We start from the raw sequence: 25,856 nt of genomic DNA on the forward strand, positions 1-25,856 counted from the left end.
GCACTGCTCTTTTCTTTTTTTTTTTTCAAGATTTTGGGTTTTTTTAATTTAATCAACAGACAGAGATCACAAGTAGGCAGAGAGGCAGGCGGGGGGTGGGGGGAAGCAGGCTTCCTGCTGAGCAGAGAGCCCGATGCGGGGCTCGATCCCAGGACCCTGAGACCGTGACCTGAGCCGAAGGCAGAGGCTTAACCCAATGAGCCACACGCAGGCGCCCCGCGGCACTGCTCTTTTCCCAAAGAATGTGCCTTCCGTGTGGTGGTCTTTCTTCTGTAACATTGCCTACCATCTTTTTGCTTGTTTGTTTTTTTTTAAGATTTTATGTATTTGAGAGAGAGAGCATGAGAACAAGCAGGGGGAGGGGGCAGAGGGAGAAGCAGGCTCTCCACCACGCAGGGAACCCAGTGTAGAACTCAGTCTCAGGGCCCTGGGACCATGAGTCGAACCAAAGGCAGATGCTCAACAGACTGAGCCACCCAGGTGCCCTCCTTACCTACCATTTTAATACATTTGTATTTAGTAAATTTGAAATCTATTTTTTTTTTTTTAGATTTTATTTATTTATTTATTTATTTGACAGAGAGTGAGAGAGGTAATACAAGCAGGGGAAGCAGGAGAGGGAGAAGCAGACTCCCCACTGAGCAGGGAGCCCGATGCGGGGCTGGATCCCCGGACCCTGGGATCATGACCTGAGCCGAAGGCAGCTGCTTAACAGACTGAGCCACCCAGGCGCCCCTAGTAAATTTGAAATCTTTAGCATACTTGATTCTTCTCTGTATGCCATAGTATTCCTTTTTTTAAAAAAACTTATTTATTTTTCTCACCATAGCACATACCTTCCCCAGTGTCCACCACCCAGCCACCCCATCCCTCCCACATCCCTCCCTGGAGAGCTACCCTCAGTTTTTAATCCTCAGAGATAAAGAGTCTCTTATGGTTTGTCTCCCTCTCTGGTTTCGTCTTGTTTCATTTTCCCTCCTTCCCCATGACCCTCTGTCTGGCTTCACCATAGGATTCTTAATTGAGAGTATTTTCTCAATTATAAACTTCGACTTCGCAGAACATATACTTTGGCCCAAGTATTTTCATAGGGTATTCTCTTTTTGCCTCCATTTAGAATATTTTTGACACTTTTTTTTTTTTTTCAATAAATTGTCTTTCTTTATGATCTTTCGCTTGCTTCATCAGATTTCCAGCCCAGCCACAAAACCCAGGCAGGCCTTTTCAGTTTCATTCCATTCCAAGACAGACTATACATTTAACTAAAGATGACAGTTCCGCCAAAAAAATTCTTACCAAAAATCGAGATACTCCAAAATGCTCTTAGGGAATTTTGAAATAACTGTTGGAGCTCTTATTTTGTTTGTTCAGTTTGTCCTTCCTCAAGAGCTCAATTTCAGAGTGACATGCTTTATTTCTGGTGGTTGCAATTTCTTAAATATTTTAAAAGCTACAGGGTTTATTGTGCCATTTTAAAAAGGAGTTTTTTAGGGACGCCTGGTGGCTCAGTTGGTTGGACGACTGTCTTCGGCTCAGGTCATGATCCCGGGGTTCCAGGATCAAGTCCCACATCGGGCTCCCAGCTCCATGGGGAGTCTGCTTCTCCCTCTGACCTTCTCCTTGCTCATGCTCTCTCTCACTGTCTCTCTCTCAAATAAATAAATAAAATCTTTAAAAAAAAAAAAAAAAAGGGACGCCTGGGTGGCTCAGTTGGTTGAGCAGCTGCCTTCGGCTCAGGTCATGATCCCAGCGTCCTGGGATCAAGTCCCACATCGGGCTCCTTGCTCGGCAGGGAACCTGCTTCTCCCTCTGTCTCTGCCTGCCTCTCTGCCTACTTGTGATCTCTCTCTCTCTCTCTCTCTGACAAGTAAATAAATAAATTCTTTAAAAAAAAAAAAAAGAGTTTTTTTAAAGGCCCAGATGTTCCTAATACTCAATTAGTAATACACAGACATGCTGCAAATTTTTTTGTTTTCAGAATCAGCTTTGGGGTGTCTTTGTGGCTTAGTGGGTTAAGCGTCTGACTCTTGATCTCAGCTCAGGTCTTGATCTCAGGGTCATGAGTTCAAACCCCACACTGGGCTCTATACCCAGTATGGAGCCTACTTTAAAAAAAAAAAAAAAAAGGGAATCCGCTTCACAGAAAATTGTTACTCTGAAAACACAAAAATATTTGTACATTTTGACAGCTCGAGCTTAATTTTCCCAGGTGGATTATCGCAGCTGGTTTTGACACGGTCGCGCATCCGTGTACGCGTAACTAATGCTGACGCTGTTTCTCCTCCGTAGGTTTCTTGCTTTAATAAGACACTTTTACCATAACGCTGTACTTTACCAGAATTGGCATTTGAGTACCACCACAAAAACAGAAGCTTACATTCACACTAGGACTTTCTGACTTTACAGTAACACTTGCTTCTAGGGTTCCTGCCCAGGTCCCGCGTGGAGGATGGGGCAGCTGCAACCAGTGAGAATCCAGCTCCGGCCCAGGGCGCCTGGGTGGCTCAGTCTGCTGAGGCCTTGATCTCAGGGTCGAGACTTGGAGCCCCACGTTGGGCTCCACATGGGGTGTGGAGCCTGCTTTAAAAAAAAAAAAGTCCATTCAGCTCTGATGCTGTCTGCCTGGGGACTGCATCAGTTTCCACAGGTGGAGGGTTCAATCCTACAACACTGCTGCCACCCCCCACTTCCAATGCCCATCACAAGCCCAGGCCTTCTGACCCAGGGCTATAGATGCCAACACCCTCCTTCTCAGATTCCTTTAATTCACTAGAGGGGCACGAATCAGCAGCCGGTGGAAATATGCAGAGCGAAGGCTGGGAAAAGGTACTGGGTTTACACGCCCTCTCAGACACCCTACTCTCCCTGCACCTGCACTGTCCTCACCAATCGTGAAGCTTGCAGAACCCAGTCCTTTTCCATCTTCACAGAGGCTTCATTGCATAGTCAGACTGACTGGTTTCAACCTCTTGATTCCTCTCCTCTCCCTGGAGGCTGGGGGTAGAACTTGAAGGTTCCAGCCCTCCAGTCACTTGGTTGGTCCTCCTGGCAACCAGCCGCCGCCCCCCTCCACCCTGCCCTTGGAGGAAGACGAAAAGGCACCTTCATTAACGTAACAGAAGACACATTTATCACCCTTACCAGCAGAAATGTCTGGGGTCTTAGGAGCTGTGAGCCAGGATCCCTACGAATGAAGACCAAATACAAATAAGTACGTATTTGGTCACCTGAATGACCGGACATACATTTCTTATAAATCACAGGATTGCATGTGGGTTTTTTTGTTTGTTTGTTTTTTGGTTTTTTGTTTGTTTAAAGATTTTATTTATTTGACAGAGAGATCACAAGTAGGCAGGGAGGCAGGCGGGGGGGCAGGCTCCCTGCTAAGGAGAGAGCCAGATGCCGGGCTCAATCCCTGGACCCTGAGATCATGACCTGAGCCGAAGACAGAGGCTTAGCCCACTGAGCCACCCAGGCGCCCAGTATTGCATGTTTATAATTCAAATCAAACTAGTATTAAGATTCACTGATTTTCTGTTTGAAGCATCAGGTAACACTGACATAAAATTGGCATCATTAGCAGCTGTGAGGTTCTCTTGCTAATAGAACACATAAATAGCTATTGCCTTATCTTTCCTCTGTGCAATACAAACCTTAGAATGGACAAATGAATGAAATTAACAGAGCGGAACTACTGTCTGATCCACAGTTACCTGGACAGTCCCTGCTGCTATGGCTCGCTTTTGGGCATGGTCTTTAACAAAGATTGGCGGCTACTGACCAAGGCCCTGCAGTTTGTTTAGCAGGTGTAAGACTTGATTTTCGTACGGTCTGAATTAGCGCTGTGGATGGATGATCGATATTGAAAAACGTTTCCTACGAGTTACAAATTCATCAGCTCTCTGAGAAAATGGAAATTGACTGCTTATTTCGTTGTTGTTAGACATACACTGTGTTTAATTTTATTGCTGCCTGAAGAATTTATCAGAAAAGAAAATATTACCCAAAAACACAAACGTCCTACAGATTTACATCGGGAGTTGCACATTTAGTCCACTGCCAGTTTTTATGTGACAAGCTAAGAATGGTTTTTACATTTTTTTTTTAAGATTTTATTTTTTTTTTTAATTTGACAGAGAGAGATCACAAGTAGACAGAGAGGCAGGCAGAGAGAGAGAGAGAGAGAGAGGGAAACAGGCTCCCCGCCGAGCAGAGAGCCCGATGCGGGACTCGATCCCAGGACCCTGAGATCATGACCTGAGCCGAAGGCAGCGGCTTAACCCACTGAGCCACCCAGGCGCCCCATACATTTTTTTTTAACAGTTGAGAAAAATCAAAAGGGGACGGCTGGGTAGCTCAGTGGATTAAGCATCCGACTCTGGATTTCAGCTAGGTCTTGATCTCAGGATCATGAGTTCAAGCCCCACTTTGGTCTCCACGTTGGAGGGGTTTGTCTGTCTGTCTGTTTGTTTGTTTGTTTGAGACATGAAAATTATATGAAATTCAGATTTCAGGATGAATAAACAGTTTTACCAGACAGCCAGGGTCAGTCCCTTGCTGGGTAGTTGGGCTGCTTTCCCTTCCAACAGCAGAGTTGAGTTACGACAGAGATGGTAGGACCCACACCTAAAATAGTTCCTGTGGCCCTTCACAGAAAGTGTCACCTCCAGATGATACCCTTCAGTAGAGGAAAAACACTGCGGCAGGAATATTCAGACTGCTGTGTGCTACCTTCTGCTGCAGGACCAGCCGCCTCTTTCCCACCCTGTTCATACACACCCGCAGGTTCCCGCACACACGGCTGCCCACAGCTTCACCCCTGTCCCAGGCCGAGGCACAGGCCACCTGCCTGCTGTGCCAGCCAGGCAACGGCATCTCCTGCTTCTCATACCAGCGCAAACTAGGAGAAGGCGACTGGCTGCCAGCCACCACACCAGCAAATGTCAGGGCTGGGCTGATGGTGGAGAGAGGCGGTGGCCCCCGACACACCACTAGATTAGACGATGTCGGAGGCTAAGGATACGAAGGTCAGGCCTGAGCACCAAACCCGTCTGGCTTCTTAGCTTAAGGCAACTGTTGATGATGCTAATACTTGGTTTAAAAATGAAAACCTAGGGACACCTGGGTGGCTCAGTTGGTTAAGCAACTGCCTTCGGCTCAGGTCATGATCCCAGCGTCCTGGGATCGAGTCCCACATCGGGCTCCTTGCTCAGCGGGGAGCCTGCTTCTCCCTCTGCCTCTGCCTACCACTCTGTCTGCCTGTGCTCATGCTCTCTCTCTCTCTCTCTCTCTAACAAATAAATAAATAAAATCTTTAAAAAAAAAAAATGAAAACCTACATTAATTGATAACCCCACCAAAACAGCAGGGTTCAACTGGTCATCTCCTGGATAGCCCCCTGCCCCACGCCCCCCACCATAACGTCCACAGATCACCCACACACAACCACCCACAGCCTTCCTGTCTGCCATGTGCTCCCTCTGCTCCAGCCCCGCGGCCTCCTCCCTAGTTTCCCGCTCACGTCTTTGTTCACGTGTCCCCTTCTTGGGCAGAAAAACACATGCGCCCACGCTGCTTTTGGGGCGATAGAAATGTTCTGTGTCGTGATTGTGGAGGTTGGTTTCGCGAGTCTGCGTGTCTGTCAGAACTCACCGAAATGGGCACCTCAGGCAGTACACTTTCTGTCATCATTTGTAAATTCGGCCTCCGTACAGTTTTTTAAAATGGGCTGCAGGGAACCGAATAAAAAATGTGTGTGTGGTCAGATTTTTATATGTGGGATTAAGATATATGCCCATTTGAGAAATCTTACAATGATAAAAAAATAAAATAATAAACATTGATTTTCTGAGGATGGAGCATTTTATATCAGTCAGCAAATTTTAGCTTCACATTTCTTGAGAGAATATGGTGTCCCATTTCTCATAGCTTAATTCTCAAATTAATTTTAGAAGGTGAAACAATTTTTCAATCTCCATTCATAATTGATTTTGTTTGCACTTCGTTTTTTGTTTTGTTTTGTTTTGGTTTGGTTTGGCTTTTTTTTTTTTAAGATTTTATTTATTTATTTGACAGAGAGCACAAGCAGGGGGAGTGGCAAGCAGAGGGAGAAGGAGAAGCAGACTTCCCACTGAGCAGGGAGCCTTACACAGGGCTCAGTCCCAGGACCCTGGGATCATGACCTGAACCAAAGGCAGACACTTAACCAGCTGAGCCACCCAGGTACCCCAACACCTTGCACTTCTTGATCTTTGAAGTTACTTTATGTTTTAAAGAGTTTTAAGGGCACCTGGGTGGCTCAGTCAGTTAGACATCTGCCTTTGGATCAGGTCGTGATCCCAGGGTCCTGGGATCAAGTCTCACATCAGGCTCCCTGCTCATGCTCTCTCTTGCGCTCTCAAATAAATAAATAAAATATTTTTTAAAAGAAGGGTTTTAGGGACGCCTGGTGGCTCAGTTGGTTGGACGACTGCCTTTGGCTCAGGTCATGATCCCCGGGTCCCGGGATCAAGTCCCACATCGGGCTCCCAGCTCCATGGGGAGTCTGCTTCTCCCTCTGACCTTCTCCTCGCTTGTGCTCTCTCTCACTGTCTCTCTCTCAAATAAATAAATAAAATCTTAAAAAAAAAAAAAAAAGAAGAAGAAGGGTTTTAAGGTAGTTTTATCATGTAAAGGTGTTTAGAATCAAACATTAAATTGTTTAATTCATGTGGCTCCTATCTAGGTGGTTTCTGCATTCACAGGTTAAATCTGGAGGTGATCTATTTGGGCCCTAAAATTCATATTGTATGGGTCTTTTTTTTCCCCCAAATACTTGTCTTCTCATTTGCCTGCCAGCATGACTGGTTTCCTGACCCCAGCGGTCGGTGAAGCTCTGCTGCTGTTTGGCGTGAACTGTGACATTCGAGCTCTGTGGGCCGCGTGGTGGAGTCCCTCCCACAGCCAGTGTGCTGCTGGCTGCCGGAGTGTAGATTGTCTTTCATTCCACAAATACCACCCCTGCTGCTGACTGCTTGCTTTTCTGCCCCAGGGGACCATCAGCGTTGGCATCGATGCCACTGACCTTTTTGATCGCTATGAGGAGGAGTACGAAGATGTGTCCGGGAGTGGCTTTCCGCAGATCGAAATTAACAAGATGCACATATCCCAGTCCATTGAGGTAAAGCCCAGACTCCCCCCGCCGAGTGCAGTCAGGCTCAGGTTAACGAGGCACGGCGCGCCGAGCAGATGCGGTTTTTCTCATCTTTATTTATGAAGGGATGCAATTAGCCACTTAAAGAAAAAAAGTAGTTCCAGGCACAACCTTTTTACTGCTTTGCTGATGCGTTAGCAACATGAGTACCAGGGGGCACTTAGCTTCTAAGGTCGCTGGGCTCCCCAGCAGAAGTGCCAGTGGTCTGGGAGAAGTAGAGACCAAGGTCAGGAAGATTTGGGGTGAGAAAGCAGACCTCCACGGGTGATTCAAAGAACCAGTCTCCGTTTTAAGGCACACTCTGTTGTGTGCAGAAAATACAACATTCAGCTGAACCCAGGGTCACTAAAATGTCATCTTTCTGCACACTGGCAGGGAGTCTGCTGAGGCTCACAGGAGGTCTCTACCTCCTCAACTCTGTTTATTCTCAAGTGCATCAACCCAGAAGATGAAGTCCAAACTCTGGGAAACTTGCCTGTCTGGCAGAGCTTCCAGGGTTGGCTACTAGGGCCACGGATTCAGTCCCTTCCCCGGTGCTGGTGGTGAGCAAGGACTGTAGAGTCCCAGATATGCCGCTGTGGGAGGGAAGGCACACGACGAAGCCCCTGTGCCGTCTGATCCTAAGAACCAGCATTCAGCCCGGTCTTCCCCCTGGAAATTTTGAAATTTGCCCAGGAAAGCTTTTAAAAACCATTATCTTGGTGGCCACATGCAGTTCAGATAGCAAAGTGGGAGAGAAGTGAACCAGTTGAGGTCCTCATGCGTCCCTAGACCCTGGAGCTGTGGTCACCCGCACCTTCGGCCATGCACTTGAAGTGTACTCCTTACACTGCTGTCCTCGTGCTTCGACTCATTCCTTACCAGCAAATATCATTTCCTAGGCACCCTTGACAGCTACAGACACAGCCATCCTCTCTGGAAGCCTCTCAACCCAGAATGGGAACGGAGGGGGTTCCATAAACTTCGCACTTAGACGAGTCACTTCCGCAAAGGGATGGGGAGAGGTAAGAATGTCAACGGGTGGGGTCATGTTACCTACTGCAAAGCCTGATTTCTGAACATTGACATTCTAAAAGCCAAGCCTCAAAAAGACCTAGGTTGGCCACATCATTGTACAACAGGATACCAGATGTTAAACTTGCATCAGGTGACTGTCCCCAAGAGAAAAATGTGTCTCCTACTGGAGCCAGAATCCCCCCGTCTGCTGGACAGCCCAGAAACGGGACAGAGCGGCAAGATTGCCCTTGAGACGCCGACTCACAGAAACACAGCTGCGAGAAACTCCGCGCCTCTGTTCCCCTGTAGCAGAGACCTGTAGGTTCTTCCCTTTTCCTGCCCGGTTTGGAAGGCGGGTGCCGCGTCAGTGCTCCCGGCCACTGATGGGCGGCTGTCTCGCAGCCAGCTCTGCTGAGCAAATGGACCTGCGTCAAATTAACATTGAAGAGGTGCCTTGAAAGTCACCCAGACTAGTAAACGAGGCAGCCAGCACTGGCTGGACTTCCCGGGCTGAGTGTGGGACTGCTGATGGGTTAACTCCAGACCCCTGACGACCCATCTCCAGTCACCTGTGAGAGCCGCGGGCCATGAAGCAGAGCAAGAACACAAGGCAGGGGCCCCTGCTCCGGACCGCGGCAGGCGCCTCTGCACACAGCCGGGCATGGAAGCCAGTCTCCCCTTCTGACTTGAGTGAGGGAGACCATCGGAGGCCAGCAGTGTTTTCTTTGGAGGGGCTCCCTTCCGAAACCTGCCTCCTTTGGATCTGTGGCAGCAGCCCTCCATTTGGTGAAGGTCTGGATGAGGTCTTGGGAATCTTCCAGGGGCCCTGGTGGCTCAGTCAGTTAAGCATCCTACTCTTGGTCTTACCTCAGGTCTTGATCTCAGAGTCGTGAGATCAAGCCCCATGTTGGCCTCTAAAATCTTCCAACCCCCACTTGCAGAGTCCCGGCAAGGGCCAGTGGCATTAAATTAAAAGAAGGAATTATAACCAGAGGTGCTTCCCCGAGACCTGGGTTGCTGCTGTGAGAGTAAACACCGCTAATTCTCTTTTTCTCTCTTGAACAGTTAGAATTTGGAGCCGGGGATCTGCAGGGACCTTTATTTGGTCTGAAGCTGTTCCGTAATCTCACCCCAAGATGGTAAATACAGAGAAATCCTCTTTGATGGTCTTTGTGGATTTAGCAGACTAGAACCTGTATATTTTTTTGGTCAAGGTCATCTGGAGTTACCCCTTCTCTCCTACAAGGTCGTCAGGGGCAAACCTGCGGCGCTGGCGGAGAGCCAAGGCAGGGTTCCCATGGCGCAGACACTGGACTGGTGGGCGTGGGGAGGGGTCATCTGCTGCCTGTCTGCCCTGGGCCCGGCTACTGCTCTGTAGCCCGCAGTCTCCTCCTTTATGGGAATGAGGCTCCCGCCTGTTCACCCAGGGCTGTGAGCACCAGGAGAGTAGAGAGAAAGCACCTTCACAGGGAAGCTGGCCAGTGGCCTGAAATACTGACGAACTTGTGGATCATATCTTTGTCCCCGAGAATGTGTTTCAAGTACTGGAAAGGGTGTGTATTAAACAGTGGGGCACTGGTAAGACTGCCTGGTCATCAGCGAGATGGGCAGACGCTGGAGCGTCAAGCCCCCCCAACCCAGTCCCCTTCGTCTTTGCTGTTGCAGTAACGTCCCACTCCTGGACCTGTAACTCGCTGCCCTCCTAGAACCCCAGAGGTGTCCTTAGCTCCCCTGTTGGGTTACCTTGTGAGCACAGCTAAAGGAACTGGGTGGAAGGTAAAATAAAATTCTCTTTCCTCTGGGGGAGAAAGTAAAGGAGTCCTGGGAGGAAGTATATGTTTGGAAAGAAAGCTTTTCACTTCCACTTGGATGTGTATCTGCACACCTGCCCAGTCCCGCTGGTCAAGACCAGTCTCTGCTCCAGTCCAGTAGGAAGGGCGAGTTGCCGGGTGGGTGGGACACAGGGTATGGAAGGTCATGAGAGAACAGGTGTGGCCTCTGGGACAGGTAGAGACCAAGCTTGCGGACGCACAGGCTGAAAGCAGCAGCGACAGGCGCTCTCAGTCCCGTTGTGGGGGATCACGCATGCGTGGGTGAGAACATGGCTTCGCAGGCCTCTGCTCCAGGACTTAGGAGTCAGTGGGTCTGGGAGGTGACGAGGATTTGCACTTTTAACCACTTTACGCTAAGAGTATACACACACGTTGTCCTAACACACTGGCCCAAGCACTCGTGTGCGTCAGTCTGTCTCCTCTGGTGCCGCCAGAGAGCACAGAGTCCTACCCTGCTCCCCGCACCGGCTGAGTCGGGTGCTCTGGGAGGCCCAGGAATCTGTATTTATCAAGCACCTAGGTCATTCTTAAGCCCAGACACATTCAGGAGACACTTGACCGAGGGAAAGCTGTTGGCCATCTTATTCTGGCTGAGCCTCAAAGTGCTGAGTGGTGCCTGGGGAGCGGGGGTTGGGGCTTACTGGTCATCAGCCTTTGGAAATTGAATGTCCTCATCATGCCCAAAGTTCATAAGACTTGAGAATGCTGATGTATAAACGGATGCCAGTTGGTCGACGACTGCGCTCTGGGGTGCCCTGATCCTAGGGCCAGGCCATTTGCAAGTCCAGACTGGTGATCACAAGGTTGGGTGGGGTGTAGCGCCAGCCCCGAAAAGGCAGACAGCCTGTAGAGTGTTTTCTGTCTCCCCGGGAAGTGCCTGCCTTGCTGCTCTCTCTCTCTCTCTCCCTCCCTCTCTCGAATCAGTCTCTGGGACATGCTGGATAAAAAGACTAAGTCGTATTACTTTAATTAAACAAGGATCTCAGTCCTTCTATTTTGATTCTCTTAAATGCCACCTTCTGTCTTGAAATTCTAGGGTGACTTTGGCTTCTCTCCTCCCTGCCTGCCTCCCCTGACCCCAGCGTGGCTAAAGCAGAAAAACGCTGCTGGCACCCGGGGTGACTTGAGAGAAATGAGGGAACATTTGGGTTGGGGGCCCCGTGGTGGGGAGGACAAAGTTCTTAACTCGTGGGGAGCTGCTGAAGTTTACAAGAGCATCGCCATCAGCGCTCTCTCGTTTGTCATTACTTAATGGCAAAAGTGGCACCCCCCGAGCTTAGGAAAGAGAGAAGGAAATCAGACTTTGGCGATCTGGTGAACATTTGGCTGTTTGCTCACCTTTTAACGCTTTGGGTAAAGTGGTGTGAATTCCTTTGTCGTTGACATGAAATACCCCTTTTTAACCAGAAGGTGGGGCTGACTGCCTTGGAAACAAACTTCAGATGCCTTTCCAGGCAAGCGCTTCACCGTACGAGCTTTCAAGTGCAGGGCCACGGGCAGTCCTGGAGGAAGCTACTGATGCCCGCCCCCGCCCCCAAACTCTGACGTAATCGGTCTGGGGTGGTTTCTGGGTCAGGGGTCCTCCCGCTTTGCCACACGTCAGAATCACCTGGCAAGCTTTGAACACTCCAAGCCTGTACATCAGAATGCCAGGGCCAGGAGCCCAGCATCAGCGTTTTTTAGATCAGCCGCGTGCTGCCAGTGTGCGGCCTGCGCCCCACCCGAGGCGGTTCTGACCTGCAGTAGGGTTGGACCTAGTGGTTTTCAGTAACAGACATTCGGGTGCCTCTTTAGTCGTAGCTCAAGGTGGAATGGGTTGGTGGGCCATGAACATGAGCAGGGAGAGGCACTAGGAAGACGGCAGCAAGGCCCTCTCTCGATCCGTCTCACGGAGAGAGGCTCTGTGTCCTGTTTTCCTTGTGGGGCGCTGGCTTGGGGCTTCAGGGAAGGCAGAGTGAGCTGGGTCTTAGTGTGACAGAGAGGAAGGGGCCAAGAGGAGCTGAGAACCGGGTGTCATCCAGGACCGTTTCTGTGTGTGTGTGTCCCCAGCTTTGTGACGACAAACTGTGCTCTGCAGTTTTCGTCTCGTGGCATCCGGCCTGGCCTCACCACTGTCCTAGCCCGGAACCTGGACAAGAACACGGTGGGCTACCTGCAGTGGCGGTGGGGGATCCAGTCAGCCATGAACACGAGCATCGTCCGGGACACCAAGACCAGCCACTTCACTGTGGCCCTGCAGGTGAGGAAGAGCTGCTCCCTCGTGTGTCCCTGACGTCCCTCACTGGAGCCACCCTCCCCGGATCTCAGCGCTGTGGGGCCCGCAAGGGGCTGTCCCATGCACGAGCGCTCAGGGCTGCTGAGACACTGTCCTCAGGCTTCCAGGGAAGCTGTGTTCCTGTTACACCAAGCCAAGTGGCCCTTTCACATCTAGTAGGAGCCCTCAGAATCAGGGTGGGAGAGAGCCTGGGCTGGTGAGTAACCCCAGAGCGGAGTCATGTGCTCGGGTGCCACCATGGTGGGCAGGGACACAGGGCGTGAGGGGCCCTGCACCTCAAAAGGCAGCTGCTCCCCAGCACCCACCGCTGGCTGCTGTGTCAGAACCCAGGCCCCTGGCCATAGAATGTTCTGTTTCTGTGAGCAGCCAGGAAAGTGGGTTTTTACGTGAATTCCCCCAGGTGTTAAATATTGGCCCCTAGTAAGTGTTCGCACACAGGGTGGGGCCCCGGCCCAAGAGGTCTGCCCACGATGGGCACTCAGCAGCGGGTGGGACACAGCACCTCGGCCACTAGCCATGCCTTCCCTTCTCCCCCTGTCTCCCCAGCTTGGGATCCCTCACTCCTTTGCACTGATCAGCTATCAGCACAAATTCCAGGACGATGACCAGACCCGCGTGAAAGGGTCGCTGAAGTAAGTCCCAGCCGGGGGCCCTCCACTTTGTGCACCTTGCGGAGGGGGATCCGACGGCGGGGCCGTGGCCGCAAGACGCCCGCCGTTTCTGTGACGTTTCTCAAGCGTTCCTGCGGGAGGTCGTGGGCTGACGGAAGGGCCGCACTGCGGCTAGGCTGACTTCACTCTGCCCGGGTACCCAGGGTGTCCGTCCTCATCCACTCCTGGGGCGGTGGGGGGCGAGGGCAGGAAGGGGGCCCCGGCCTGTGTTCTGGGTGACAGCTGCCCACGGGGACCGCGAGAGATGGAGAGCTGCTCCTGCCCCGCGTGCTCAGGCCTCGCGCTCCCCCCAGGGCGGGCTTCTTCGGGACGGTGGTCGAGTACGGGGCCGAGCGCAAGATCTCCAGGCACAGCGTCCTCGGCGCAGCGGTCAGCGTCGGAGTCCCTCAGGGTGTTTCTCTCAAAGTCAAGTAAGTGGAACTGGGTCTTTCTGGCCGAGTGTCCTCTGGCAGCCTGTAGCCCACCCCGGTGAGCGTTAAGGATGAAACAGACTTGGCTTTGTAGTTTTGTTCTTAAAGATGCGGTTGCCTCTGTCTTCAGCGCATAAGCCAGTGTCGGGGGTCCGGAAGCCCAGTGTTCACCAAGGGTCTGAGGCTCTTCAGTCAGGGACCACCCACCAGCCGACTGCATCTCCCTTCCGCAGCACCCCGGGCCAGCCCCGCTCACCCACAGCTCGCCACTGCCGCTAGCACACATGACACATCCAGGGCCACCCCCAGTGTGTGTGGCGCCTGTTGCCCCCTGCCCCCTTGCAGTCGTTCCCATCTGCACAGACCCTCCTCCCCTGCTCCCCTGCCCCAGTGGCGCGCCTTCCTGCCTTCTGTCCTCTCCGTGCCGTCTCTGTTACCTCACTGGCCGGTTGCTGTGTATGGTGGCGTCACAGTGGGGCCCGGTCCTTGTCCGAGTAGACGCCACCCCCCAGGTGGCCCCACCCGGCCTGCTGGCTTGAAGCACCTTCCTGCACTGACAGCGCTCACACTTTCAGCTCCGGCCAGGCCCGCCTGTCAGACCTCCAGCCCCTGTATCCCACTTCCTCTTACACATTGCTGCGTGGATCTCCACCAGCCTCTCAGATGGCCCCTCGCAACTCTGATGCTTCCAAACCTGCTCTCCCCAGAGCCTCCCTGTGCAGGTCAGGAGAGCCCCGGCCTTCCAGCTGGTCTGTTCAAAACCTTGCAGTTGGCCTTGGTCACTCTTTTTCCATACACCAAAGTTTATGCACCTCAGAACCATCTCAGCTGTCCTCAGAAAGCATCTCCCGCACATGACCGTCCCTCACCCCCTCTGCTCCCACTGTCCGGTTCTGAATGACTGCACTGGTAGCCTCCCGACCATTCTCCTTCACCACCTCGAGACCCTGCTCTCCACACAGGCAGAGCCTCTGAACATAAGTCAGTGTCTGTTGCTCTCTGCTTAAGCCCTCGGTGACTCTCAATCCTGGGCAAAAGCTGGAGTCCTCCAGAACTTCACTTCCTGCTGACCATCCCCTACCACCTGCCCCTTCTCACTCCACTCCAGCCAGCCTGGCCTCCACACTGCCCCAGACAACAGCGTGCGCACTCTGTGGCCACACTGTGTGCCTGCTGTTCCTCAGTCCCCAGAAGTCACCTGACTGCCAGAAGCATCCCTCATCACCCCGCAAGAGCAGTAGCCTTCAGTTTGGCCCAGGCAAATCCTTTCCGTTTCCCGCGTTTATTCTCCACTGTGTGTCTCCATCTGATCATCCGTTCACCTCCCCGGCCCTCATCGGAAGCTCTTTTAACTGTGTCCACTGTGTTCTGTACTGCACTCCTGGAGCCTAGAACGCAACCTGGCACTTGACAGAGCTCTGTGAGAGGCAGAAGGAGGGAGGAAGAGATACAGAGACCGGGAGGAAGCAGATCACACCTCTTTGTGGTTTGGAGATGAGAGCCAGAGCAGGTCACCAGGACCAGAACCGCACCAGGCCTCTCTCCTCTCAGTGAACTGAAGACCCCTGAGATTTAGTAAAGGACACACAGAGAGCAACAGATGGTCTGCATTCTGATCCCTTTGATTCCCAAATTGGGACAACTAACAAGACACTGTTTTCTGATTCCGATTCTGCTGTGAAATACTTCTTATATGAAGATATTGCAGGACGTAATCTGAATTGAATTCTCATCCCAAGAATGCTACTCTCTCTCCTGGCAAGAAGCATCTTCACTCCTGCTCAGGTTCCCATGTCAGTGGGCTGAACTGTCCAGACTGTATCGCTGTATAAACCCAAGTTTTCCAGAAGGCCCCGGAGTTCAGCAATAACACATGATCTTACTTTGCTAACTTTTCTCTTATGTTCTGCTTATTTGGTGAATCACAGTGGTTTTTGAATGTTAAACCAACCTTATATTCCTGAGGAAAACTCCCCTTGATCGTGACATACAATACTTTTTATGTAGTGCTTGATTTCATTTGCTAATTAATACCTTACTAAGGCTTTTTGTATCTGTGTTTATAAGGGATGCAGATTACAATTTTCTCTCTTTATTATGTATTTGTCAGATTTGGGGATGAGTTACGGCAGCTTGATAAAATGATTTAGGAAGCATTCCTTCTTCCTCTCTTTTCTGAAAGGATTTTGTGCGAATGGTTTGTTCTTTTTTGAGAGTGTGCACGCACAGGCAGGGCCAAGAGCAAAGGGGGAGGAGAGAGTCTCAAGCAGACGCCCCGCCGAGCGCACAGAGCCCAGCACAGGCTCCATCCCGTGACCCTGAGGTCATGACCTGCGCCGAAATCAAGAGTTGGACGCCCAGCCGACTGAGCCACCCAGGCACCCCAAGAATGGTTTATTCTTCAAGTTTCGTGGAATTCACCAGTGAAATGAGTTGAGACTGAATTTTCTCTATAGGAGGGTTTTTTGGTTTTGTTTTCAGAATTTATTTATTTGGCAGAGAAAAAGAGCATCCATGAGCCGAGGGAGAAGGAGAAGTCGGCTCCCTGCTGAGAGGGAGCCCGATGTGGGGCTCGATCCCAGGACCCTGGGATCATGACCTGAGCCGAAGACCGAGGCTTAACTGACTGAGTCCCCCAGGGCCCCTGTAGGAGGATTTTTCATAATGGATTCTTTGGTACATATGGGGCTTCTCCGATTTTCTCTTTCATCTTGTGTCAGCTTTGTTATTTTGTGTTTTTCAAGGAATTTGCCCATTTCGACTGTTAGGTCGTTCGCAGGAAGTTGCTCATAATATGCCCTTACCCTTTTACTGTTGTCTGTGGCAGTCTGGTGATGACCTCAGCCTTCACTCCTCATGCTGGTCATTTGTGTTCTTTTCCCCCTTTTTTTTAACCTGTCTGGATGGGGCACTGAACCTTTCAAAGAACCAGCCTTGGCTTTGTTATGTTCTCTGTTATTTAGCTGTTTTCTCTTTCATTGATTTCTGATCTTTTTTCTTCTTTCTACTACTTCAGTTTCACATTGCTGCCTTTTCTAGATTTTTAAAGCCCAGCCTTGGGTTATTAATTTAAAACCCTTCTTCTTTTATATTATAAACACTTAAGTCTTTAAACCCAGTTTTAGGGGCGCCTGGGTGGCTCAGTGGGTTAAAGCCTCTGCCTTTGGCTCAGGTCATGATCCCAGGGTCCTGGGATCGAGCCCCACATCGGGCTCTCTGCTCAGCGGGGAGCCTGCTTCACCCCCCCAACCTGCCTCTCTGCCTACTTGTGATCTCTATCAAATAAATAAATAAAATCTTTAAAAAAAAAAGAAAAACAGTTTTACCCCATCCCACAAATTTGGATATGTTACTGTATCATTGTCATTCAATTCAAATTGTTTCCTAATTTCACTTTTGGAAATGTATTGCTTAATTTCTAAATATTTGGGCTTTTCTATATATCTGATCAGTGATTTCAGTTTAATTTCATTTTGGTCAGGGAACATATTCTGTATACTTCCAGTCTTTTTAAATATTTTGAGACTTCTTTATTTTATAGCCCGTCACATAAGTGACCCAGCAGTTGTGTGTGCTTGAACAGAACGTGCGTTCCACACTTGCTGGGCTTTGGTTCTGTAAATATCAGCAGGTCAGGGTGGTGGACAGCATTCACCAGAAACCACAAGTTTATTGATTTAGACCAGATTTCTGTCAGTTGCTGAGAAAGTGGTGTTAAAAGTTCCAGCTAAGAGTGTAGAATCTGTTTCTTCCTTTGCCAGTTGTGGCTTTGTGAAGTCCATCTCTGGCAGTGCTCTCTGACTTGAAGTCTGCTTTATCAGGCACCATACAGCTGCTACGGCTTCTTGTCCTTCCTGTGTCTGTAGTTTATCCTTTTCTGTTTACGTTTAACCTGTCTATGTCCACATACACAGGGTGTCTCATAGCATAAATCCATCCATCCAGTTTCTTGCTTTTTAATGGGAGCGTTTGTTAGTCCATTAATATTTAATGTAATCGTTGGTACAGTTGGATTTAGGCCTGTTATGATCTGTCTTCTACTCTTCCCTTCTGGTTTCTTGTTCTTCTAACCATTCTCTGTCTTCTCTTTTTTTTTTTTTTTTAAGATTTTATTTATTTATTTGACAGACAGAGATCACAAGTAGGCAGAGAGACAGGCAGAGAGAGAGAGGAGGAAGCAGGCTCCCTGCTGAGCAGAGAGCCTGATGTGGGGCTCGATCCCAAGACCCTGAGATCATGACCTGAGCCGAAGGCAGAGGCTTAACCCTCTGAGCCACCCAGGCGCCCCTCTCTGTCTTCTCCTAATGAATATTTCTAACATTCCATTTGGATTTACCTGTTGACTTTTTGGCTGTACCTCTTTGCAGCGGGGTTTTTCCCTTAGGGGTTGCTCTGGAGATTACGTGTCATTAACCTTTTATCAGCTGCTTAGACTTCATTTGTATCACTTCATATAAAATTCAAGAACTTTGAAAATTTCTGGGGCCATCTCCCCTCCCTCTGTTCTTTATGCTGTGCGTGCCATATGCATTGTAATTACACACACTACAGTCCCCACAAGAGTGTTGTAATTCTGGCTTTAAGTAGTTTATATATATATTTGTACATACATTTGTGTTAAAGAAATTAAGGGGGGGGATCATGTTTGCCCCCCCATTTTTTTAAACCATTTCCAGTGTTCCTTATTCCTTCCTAAAAATCTGATTTTCCTTCTGATACTCATTTCTTTGGCCCGAAGAACTTCCTTCGGCTTTTTTTTTTTCCCCTTCAGCTTTTCTTATAGTGTAGGTCTGTCAGTGATGACCTCTTAGTATTCTTTACCAAGAAAATACCTGTATTTTTTCTTTATTCTGCTTTTATATTTTAGTAATTTATATTTTATCTAGATACATCACTTTATTATTATTTTACATTATATTAAAGTAGTTTCATTGTGGGCACTCCTACCCCAGCACTAAGCTGTTATCATTGCTGTAATTTTTTTTTTAATTCTATTTATTTATTTGACAAAGAGACAGCAAGAGAGGGAACATGAGGTGGGAGAGTGGGAGAGGGAGAAGCAGGCTTCCTGCTGAGCAGGGAGCCTGACATGGGGCTTGATCCCAGGACCCTGGGATCATGACCTAAGCCAAAGGCAGACGCTTAATGACTGAGCCACCCAGGAGCCCCAATTGCCATAATTTTTAAGGTCAAGCTTTATTGATGTAAACTTTACATAAAATTCATCTGTCTGATTATACAGTCCTGGGAGTTTTGACAGTCACATAAGTTTTGACATAAGTTTCAACGATCACGTGACCACCATCATCATCAAGATATAGCACATTTCCATTGTCTCCCAGAATTGCCTCCTGGCCTTTGCACAGTCTCCTGGGCCCTTGGCCACTGGTCTGTTTTCACTCCCTACATTTTTGCCTTTTTCCGAATGTCACGTAATTGGAATCACACAGCGTGAAGCCTTTCATGCTTCTTTTTTGAGCATGATGCATTTGAGATACAGCCTTACAGTTGCACACGTCAGCAGCGTGTCCCTCTTTCTTGTTCTTTGGCATTACCTTGTGTTGATACACCACAGTTTATCTGCTTCTCAGTTTAAGGACATTTCAGTTGTTGGCAGTTTTTAGCGATTACAGATAAAGCCAGTACACATTCACATAGAGGTGTTGTGTGAACCTAAGTTTCCCTTTCTCTTGGGTAAGTACCTCAGAGCAGGCGTGCTGAGCCAAATCGGAGGTGTGTGTGCCCCTGGGTAGGAAGTTACAAAGCTGCTCTTCCACCAGCAGCCTGGAGAGCCCTGTGGCTCTGCACCCTCGCCCGCCCTTGGTATGCCTGTCGGGCTCTCTCGGGCTGATTTAGCCGGTGTGTGATTGTGTCCCACTGTGGTTCCAATGTGCGTCTCCCTGATGGCCCAGGCAGTGGACATCTTTCCACATGCTTCTTTGCCATCCATATCTTTTTTTGTTAGTGACGTCTCCCTTCACACCTGTTGTCTGTTTTATTGTTGGTTTGTTCGGTTTCTTACGTTTTGAGTGTTCTTTGTCAATTCTGATGTTGCTCTTCTTCTGAAGGATATTGTCCCCGAATGTAGAATTCAGGGTTAATAGATTTGTGCTTCCAGCGCCTGACAGTGTTATTCTGCTGGCTTCTGGCCTCTCCAGTGGTCATTTGAATCATCATCCCCCTGTCTTTTTTTTTTTTTCTGGCTACTTAACTTTTTGTTTTGCTGTGGTTTAGGGGTTTTATTTTTTTAGCTTTTTTTTTCTCAGCAGTTTGTTCCTACAACGTACCTCCATGTGTTTTTTGTTGTATTTATGCTGCTTGGGGTTTGCTAAACCCCTCGCGTCTGTAAATTTATGTCCACATCAAATTTGGAACTTTGGGGCCATTAGTTCTTCAAATCTTAATCCTGCCCCATTCTCTCCTCTCTGGTGCCCTAATTACTCAAGTCTAAACCTCTTAAGATTGTTCCGAGGCCCTGCCCATTTGCCCTCAGTTCTTTTCTCTTCGTTCTTCAGATTGCATAGTTTCTGTTGCCTCGTCTGCAAGTTCTCTGACTGCTCTCATCTCCTCCAGTCTGCTGATAAGCCCGTGCAGTGAATACAGTCCTTGGGCATAAAGTGGCGCTTTAAAACCCTTATCTGCTCCATCCAGTATCTGTGTCCTCTGGGGTTGGTCTCCTTATCTTTTTCCTCTGTTGTTCATCTAGGTATGTAGACTCGTTTGTATTGTACTTGGATATTATGACTAGTACCGTGTAGAGGTCTGTATTCCAACTGTGCCTAGATTCCCAAAACATGTTGATTTTTTCTTTTCAAAGGTAATTAACTTGGCCAGAGTCGGACTGTGACCTGGGACTGATGTGTGTGGCAGCAGCTAGAGTAGCACAATTATTTCCCCTGTAGCCGAGGCCGCTGGTAGACCGGGGATCGGTTGGGGATTTGTGCCACATCTGTACAGAGAACTTGGGGCTCCCTGTCTCTGATTTCCCTTGTTGGGGGACCCCCCACTTCCCAGCTGCTATGGCTGCCACTCAGTCTGAGCTCTGGGTCTTCAGTCTCTTAGGACTGCAGATTTCTTTCCAGTGTTTACCATCGAGGCAGCAGCAGCTAAGACTTGCCCTCGGGCTCAGAGCCGTTGACACAAACAGGAAACCAGTGCCTTTGCCTGCTCTGGACTCTGAGCCCTCCTGTGAATCCACCGACCCGGGGAGTCTTTGTTGTTTGTGCTCTGAGTTAACAGTGGCTACCTGTGGGATGACTGGTCCAACAGGAGCTACTGGGCCATTACCAGAGGCCGAACCTCCTTAATCTGCCAGCTTTGGAAATCTTCACGCACTTTTCTCGATGGATGAATTGACGGCGGAGAGGTCTCCGTCGCCAGGACCCTGTGAGGTGCCCACTTCTGTCTTCTAAGGCCACCTTGGACAAGGGGTAGTCCCCGCTTTGACCAGGAGGTTAGCAGGTAGTAAGATCTGACCTAGATGTCGGACCTAGCAGCTAAACTTGGGAATAGGGACCGGGAGGTGTGTAAATTTGGAAACTAGCTGTAACTGGCGCTCTGTATCTGAGAGTTCTCCCGTGCGACACCTCCCTTACCCTGCCCTGGAAACCCCACTCATCGACTCATCGTGGTGTTCTGTTCCGTTCTTATTTGCAGGTTAAATAGGGCCAGTCAGACTTACTTCTTCCCTATTCACTTGACGGACCAGCTGCTTCCCAGCGCCGTGTTCTACGCCACTGTGGGGCCGCTCGTGGTCTACTTCGCTCTGCACCGTCTGGTCATCAAACCATACCTCAGGGCTCAGAAAGAGAAGTGAGTTCCTAGCATGTCACGGGGACATCAGTACACAACTCTGTGCCTCAGTTTCCTTGTCTTTAAGGTGGAGATGATAATAATAGAACCTGCTCAGAGAGTCAGTGCGAAAATGAACTCCTACACACGAAGCCCCGGCTCGGCGTCCGGCCCGCAGTAAGCGCTGGGTGGGCGCCAGCTGCGCTCGTGAGCGGCCCTGCTGCGGGCCCCCTCACTTGTCCCTCCCACTTCCAGAAAGGGCTAGAGCTGGTTTCCAAGATTGTGCAGACAACACAGCATGACCACAGAAGCGGGCCCCTGTTCTCTCTCCGACCGTTTCTTTTCCCGGCACCGAGTCCAGCAGCAGGGGCTCGAGTTCCGACACACAGGGTGCCTTAAGCGCGGTCCTGGGGTCACCAAAACGTTCCTTTACGGTGCGGCTTCTCGGGGAAGCTCCGGCCGTAGCAGTCCCACGGGGTTTACGGTCGTTACTCCTCACCGTCCGTCGTAATAGGTCTCAGAGCTCAGAGACGCTCCTCCCTGGGCCCCGCCGCGTTTGAATCTGTGGAGTGCGGGGCCCCGCTGCCCCGGGAGGCTTGAGGCCTAGAAGGAGGAGCGCGTGGGCTGGTCTGACGGGACAGGCGTATGCTGCCCGGAGTCCCAGTGCTCGGCTACGTAAGAAGAAAGTCTATTTTGTACCTAAAGCAGGAAGCATTGCCCCCCGCCCAAGTGTTCTCTGGTAATCCCAGAGGGTGGCCTCCCCGGTGCTCCCGCCCTCTCCTCCCACCTCTGCCGGGCTGAGAGTCCCCTCGGGTGGGGGCTGCTTCCCTCAGCCAGGGTCCCGGGGGGGGGGGGGGGGGGGGGGGGGGGGGGGGCATCTAGGGACAAAAGAACGGGACTCTGCTGAGGCCTGCAACGAACAGATTTGCTTGCGCCTGGCTCGGAAACATTGTCTGAGCTCCCAAAGCAGGAGCGCGGGGCCGCTCGCACTGTGTGCCGGGCGCCGGGCCAGCGCGGGGCTGTGTTGCCTCACTCCGCACTAACATGTGGCCTGTGTTTTTCTCGCTTAAGGGAGTTGGAAAAGCAAAGGGAAAGCACAGCCACTGACATTCTGCAGAAGAAACAAGAGGCAGAAGCTGCTGTAAGTGCTGCGCAGACGCGACTCCGACCACGCCTGCCGGCGGCCCCTCACCCTGTGCCGGCCGCACGGCGCCCTCCACACGTGGGCCTCCGGCCTCACTGGGCACCTCAGTCTTTCCGATCCCTGTGGGTACGGTACCAGGAACTCCAGGCCCGGCGCTAAAGATGAGCTCCAGTTACCCTCGAAAGGCGTCATGAGGCGTGTCTAAGAACGGGAGGGCCCAGTCCTCCTCTCTTCCCTTTTAGTGAACTGTTCCTGGGTGACAGAACAGAAATGTCCAGGAGAAATGCAGGGGTACCCCTGGGTTCTTTGTGAACAGAGGAGGGTCTAAAACGCACCCTGGCACAGGGCTGCAGCCGAACCAGGAGGTGGGGCCCGGGAGGGACCTGACCGTGGCGCCCCCCCTTGTTCTTTGCAGGTTCGGTTGATGCAGGAATCTGTCCGGAGAATTATCGAGGCGGAGGAGTCCAGAATGGGTGAGAAGGCCTGGCCTCTCTTGGGGCAGGGTGGGCGCTGGGGGCTCCTGTGGTCCGGCAGTCCGAGGGGTGCCCAGCCGAGACACCTGCCCCTGCTCAGACCACGCCGGTCCTCAGGGCTCATCATCGTCAACGCCTGGTACGGGAAGTTCGTCAACGACAAGAGCAGGAAGAGCGAGAAGGTGAAGGTGATCGACGTGACCGTGCCCCTGCAGTGCCTGGTCAAGGACTCGAAGCTCATCCTCACAGAGGCGTCGAAGGTACCCGCGGGGTTCGGACCCGAGAGGCCTCCGGGGGGCGGGGCGGCCTGGTGCCCGGAACAGCTGTTTTGCTGGAGTGGAACCACACGTCACCGGTACCGGCTGTGTGACCCGCTGCCCGGCGCCCCAGTTACATTCGTGCCACCGCTGTTGACATTGTGCGTCCCCTCGGCAAGGATTTTCTGAGCACCTACTGTGTGCCAGGGAGAGCAGCGAACAAAACGTACATCCTGTCTCCATGGGGCTTACGGTCTCCTTACTCTGCCTTGTTCTAGAAAGAGTGTGAGATCCGTAGCTCGTTGGAAGCTCACGCTGGAGCCCAGCGCTGGGCATGGTAAAGGCCAACCAAACCATAGATTAGCGCGGGCCACATACCGAGCGCTCTTGGGAGCGCTGACGGGGCTTCTGCGAGGACAGGGGTGTCTAGTGGGGGAGAACGGGTCTGTCCTGTGAGGGGGGCCTAGGACTAAACAGGCAACTTCCTGATGTTCTCAGCTCTGCGGTGTGCAGCTCCCGTGGCGGCGGCGCCAGGCTCGGAGCGCTATCTCGGGTGCCGCGGGGTCAGACTGTGTGTGTTACAGGCTGGGCTGCCGGGCTTCTATGACCCGTGCGTGGGCGAGGAGAAGAGCCTGAAAGTTCTGTACCAGTTCCGCGGCGTCCTACACCAGGTCATGGCGCTGGACAACGAGGCGCTTAGGATACCAAAGCAGTGTGAGTAGCTGTTTCTTGGCAGCCGCCTGCCCCGAGCACGGGGACCAGGGACATGGAGTGCGAGTGACAGCCACCTTCCCTCGGTTACCCCCCTGGGAGCAAGTGACTTGCTCAGAGCCTGTGGTAGGGCGCCCTAAGAAGGGGCGGTGGCGGACCTGGCTACTCCTCTATGTTCCAGAACCACGGGATTCTCTGCGTGTCCTCTGCCTCCAGTCAGGGGACGGCTGAACCCCGTCAGTGGGAAAAGGGGCACAGAAACAGTTGCCTGTTGATACGTTGTCTTGTCTTTCACAGCTCACAGGATCGACACAGATGGATAAACCGCTTGAGAAACCAGATTTACAAGAGGCTGCAAAAAATTCTTTCCTAGGAGTCTACAAGTTCAGAAGCAGGGAAAAAACCCAGACATCAGATGTGTTTATTTTATATTATTCCTATAGAGGGTGGTACCGTATCAATTATGTGGAGGGACACAGACCCCCGCTTCCGTGGGCGCTGTCGGTAGGACTGAGGCAGCCCCACCTGGACCAGACCCGCAGCACGGCCTGTGGCTCTTTTCCCAAGGATCATGTCCCTGGAGGGAAGGGCCCTGGGCCCCGGCCCCCTAGGCTCCTGAGCCCACGTGCTGACTGCCGACCCCCGGTAGCGCCCGGTCTGTCTTGAGGTGTTTATGGAACATCTTGCCCTCACACATAGGACTGAACTACTTTTCCTAAAACCCACACTGAGCATGGAAAACGAAACGGAAAGGAAGGAAGTTGTTCTCGTGAGCAGAGGTCTCCAGAACAATAGTGCGTCTGTTCGGTCAACTTCCCAAAAACCACTTTTTCCTGCTAAAATATTATTCAGTGAATCTGGAGGATTGTGTGGGTTTATAAATCTGCTTTTTATCTGAGAACGAATGGTTTTGGAAATTAGTGTCTTTTTTCGTCCTCCTCCCAGAACTTCTCGAATCATTCCACTGGCACGTGGCTTGGGACAAAGTGGTAGAACCCTCGGGTCCCAGGGCCCAGCCCTGTCACAGGTCACTTCCTCCCAGGAGCCACCTGTGTCCTTGCGGCAAAAGGCAGAGGTGAGCTAAGCCATGTCCCTCGAAGCCCGCCCCCCCCCCCGGCTCAGTCGGACCTGCCTCTGCACCTCGACTGGAGCCCAGAAACCGAGAGGCTCTGAGGGCAGGGGAAGCATGGGGCAGGGACTGAAAGGACCCTGGCTCAGGTACGTGCCAAATCCCCCTGCCCTGGGAGAGCAAGGCCCACTGGAGCCTCGCTCGCTCTCACAGGTGCGGCCGGCAGGTGGCTCTCGTGCGCCCAGACCTCCTCCCGCCGGGCTCCTTCCTCGTGTTGGGGGGCGTCGGGGGGCCTCTGGTGTCTGCTCCCAAGACCCTTTTCCTTCACTTGTCTCCTCTGTGGATGCAAAACATGTCGGGAGCCAGGATGCTCCTGAACACACAGCCCAGTCTGCTGACTTTGAGTCACCCACGAGCCAGGAGGCCCTGGCCGGTCGCGGTTCTGACAGGCCCCCAGCCCCCCCCCCCCCCCCCCCCCCCCCGCAGCTTTTGCTAAATCAGGCTTCGCTCCTGGCGGCGGTACCGGAGTCCTCGCTAACGCCCCCTCCCTCCAGTTTTCAACACAGTTCAGGTCGTCCGATTCTGTAATGTTTATCTCCATTTTAAGAAGTCTCCGAGCTGCCGCTCTGAATGTAAACCGTGCAATAAGCGTGGCGTGAACTCTCGGGCTCTGGCCGCAGCCACGTGTTCCCTCCACGGCAGTGGCTCTTGGGGCACCAAGTCTCTTGATTTTGTCTGAAACAGACTGTACGGAAAGCGCTCTCACCACAATAAACCTTTGCTGAGAACCGGGGACGGTGTCCGGTGCGTCTGTGCGTTCGCGCTCAGGGCAGAGCAGACCCCGCAGCGCTAGGGCCCTCCCCGCGCCGCCTCCCCGCTCCAGCCCGCGCCGCGGGAACCACGGTGAGGCTCTGCGGGAGTCAGGAGAGGACCCGGGCTAGGATCCCTGTTTTCCCAGAGGTGGTTTGTTTGCGAGTCCCCAGAGCCAAAACCAACCCCCTCTGGTGTCGCGGGCCCCGGAGGACGCGTTCGCCG

At 51.6% G+C, this 25,856-nt stretch overlaps 1 protein-coding gene across 2 annotated transcripts in view; it reads left to right on the forward strand.

Annotated features, from left to right (window-relative positions):
* Positions 1-25,614, forward strand: part of DNAJC11 (DnaJ heat shock protein family (Hsp40) member C11) — a 72,190-nt gene extending 46,576 nt beyond the window's left edge. For both annotated transcript variants that reach the window (XM_047724089.1, XM_047724090.1), the window contains exons 5-16: positions 7,031-7,159; positions 8,074-8,196; positions 9,254-9,327; positions 12,070-12,259; positions 12,842-12,927; positions 13,260-13,376; positions 21,033-21,188; positions 22,239-22,308; positions 22,727-22,784; positions 22,902-23,044; positions 23,626-23,755; positions 24,050-25,614. In XM_047724089.1, coding sequence (XP_047580045.1) covers positions 7,031-7,159; positions 8,074-8,196; positions 9,254-9,327; positions 12,070-12,259; positions 12,842-12,927; positions 13,260-13,376; positions 21,033-21,188; positions 22,239-22,308; positions 22,727-22,784; positions 22,902-23,044; positions 23,626-23,755; positions 24,050-24,075 — 1,302 coding nt within the window. In that variant the 3' untranslated portion in view covers positions 24,076-25,614. The remainder of the gene's footprint in view (positions 1-7,030; positions 7,160-8,073; positions 8,197-9,253; positions 9,328-12,069; positions 12,260-12,841; positions 12,928-13,259; positions 13,377-21,032; positions 21,189-22,238; positions 22,309-22,726; positions 22,785-22,901; positions 23,045-23,625; positions 23,756-24,049) is intronic.
* Positions 25,615-25,856: the final 242 nt, after the last annotated feature.

Source organism: Lutra lutra, chromosome 4 (genome assembly GCF_902655055.1).
Source record: "Lutra lutra chromosome 4, mLutLut1.2, whole genome shotgun sequence".
Taxonomy (NCBI): Eukaryota; Metazoa; Chordata; class Mammalia; order Carnivora; family Mustelidae; genus Lutra; species Lutra lutra.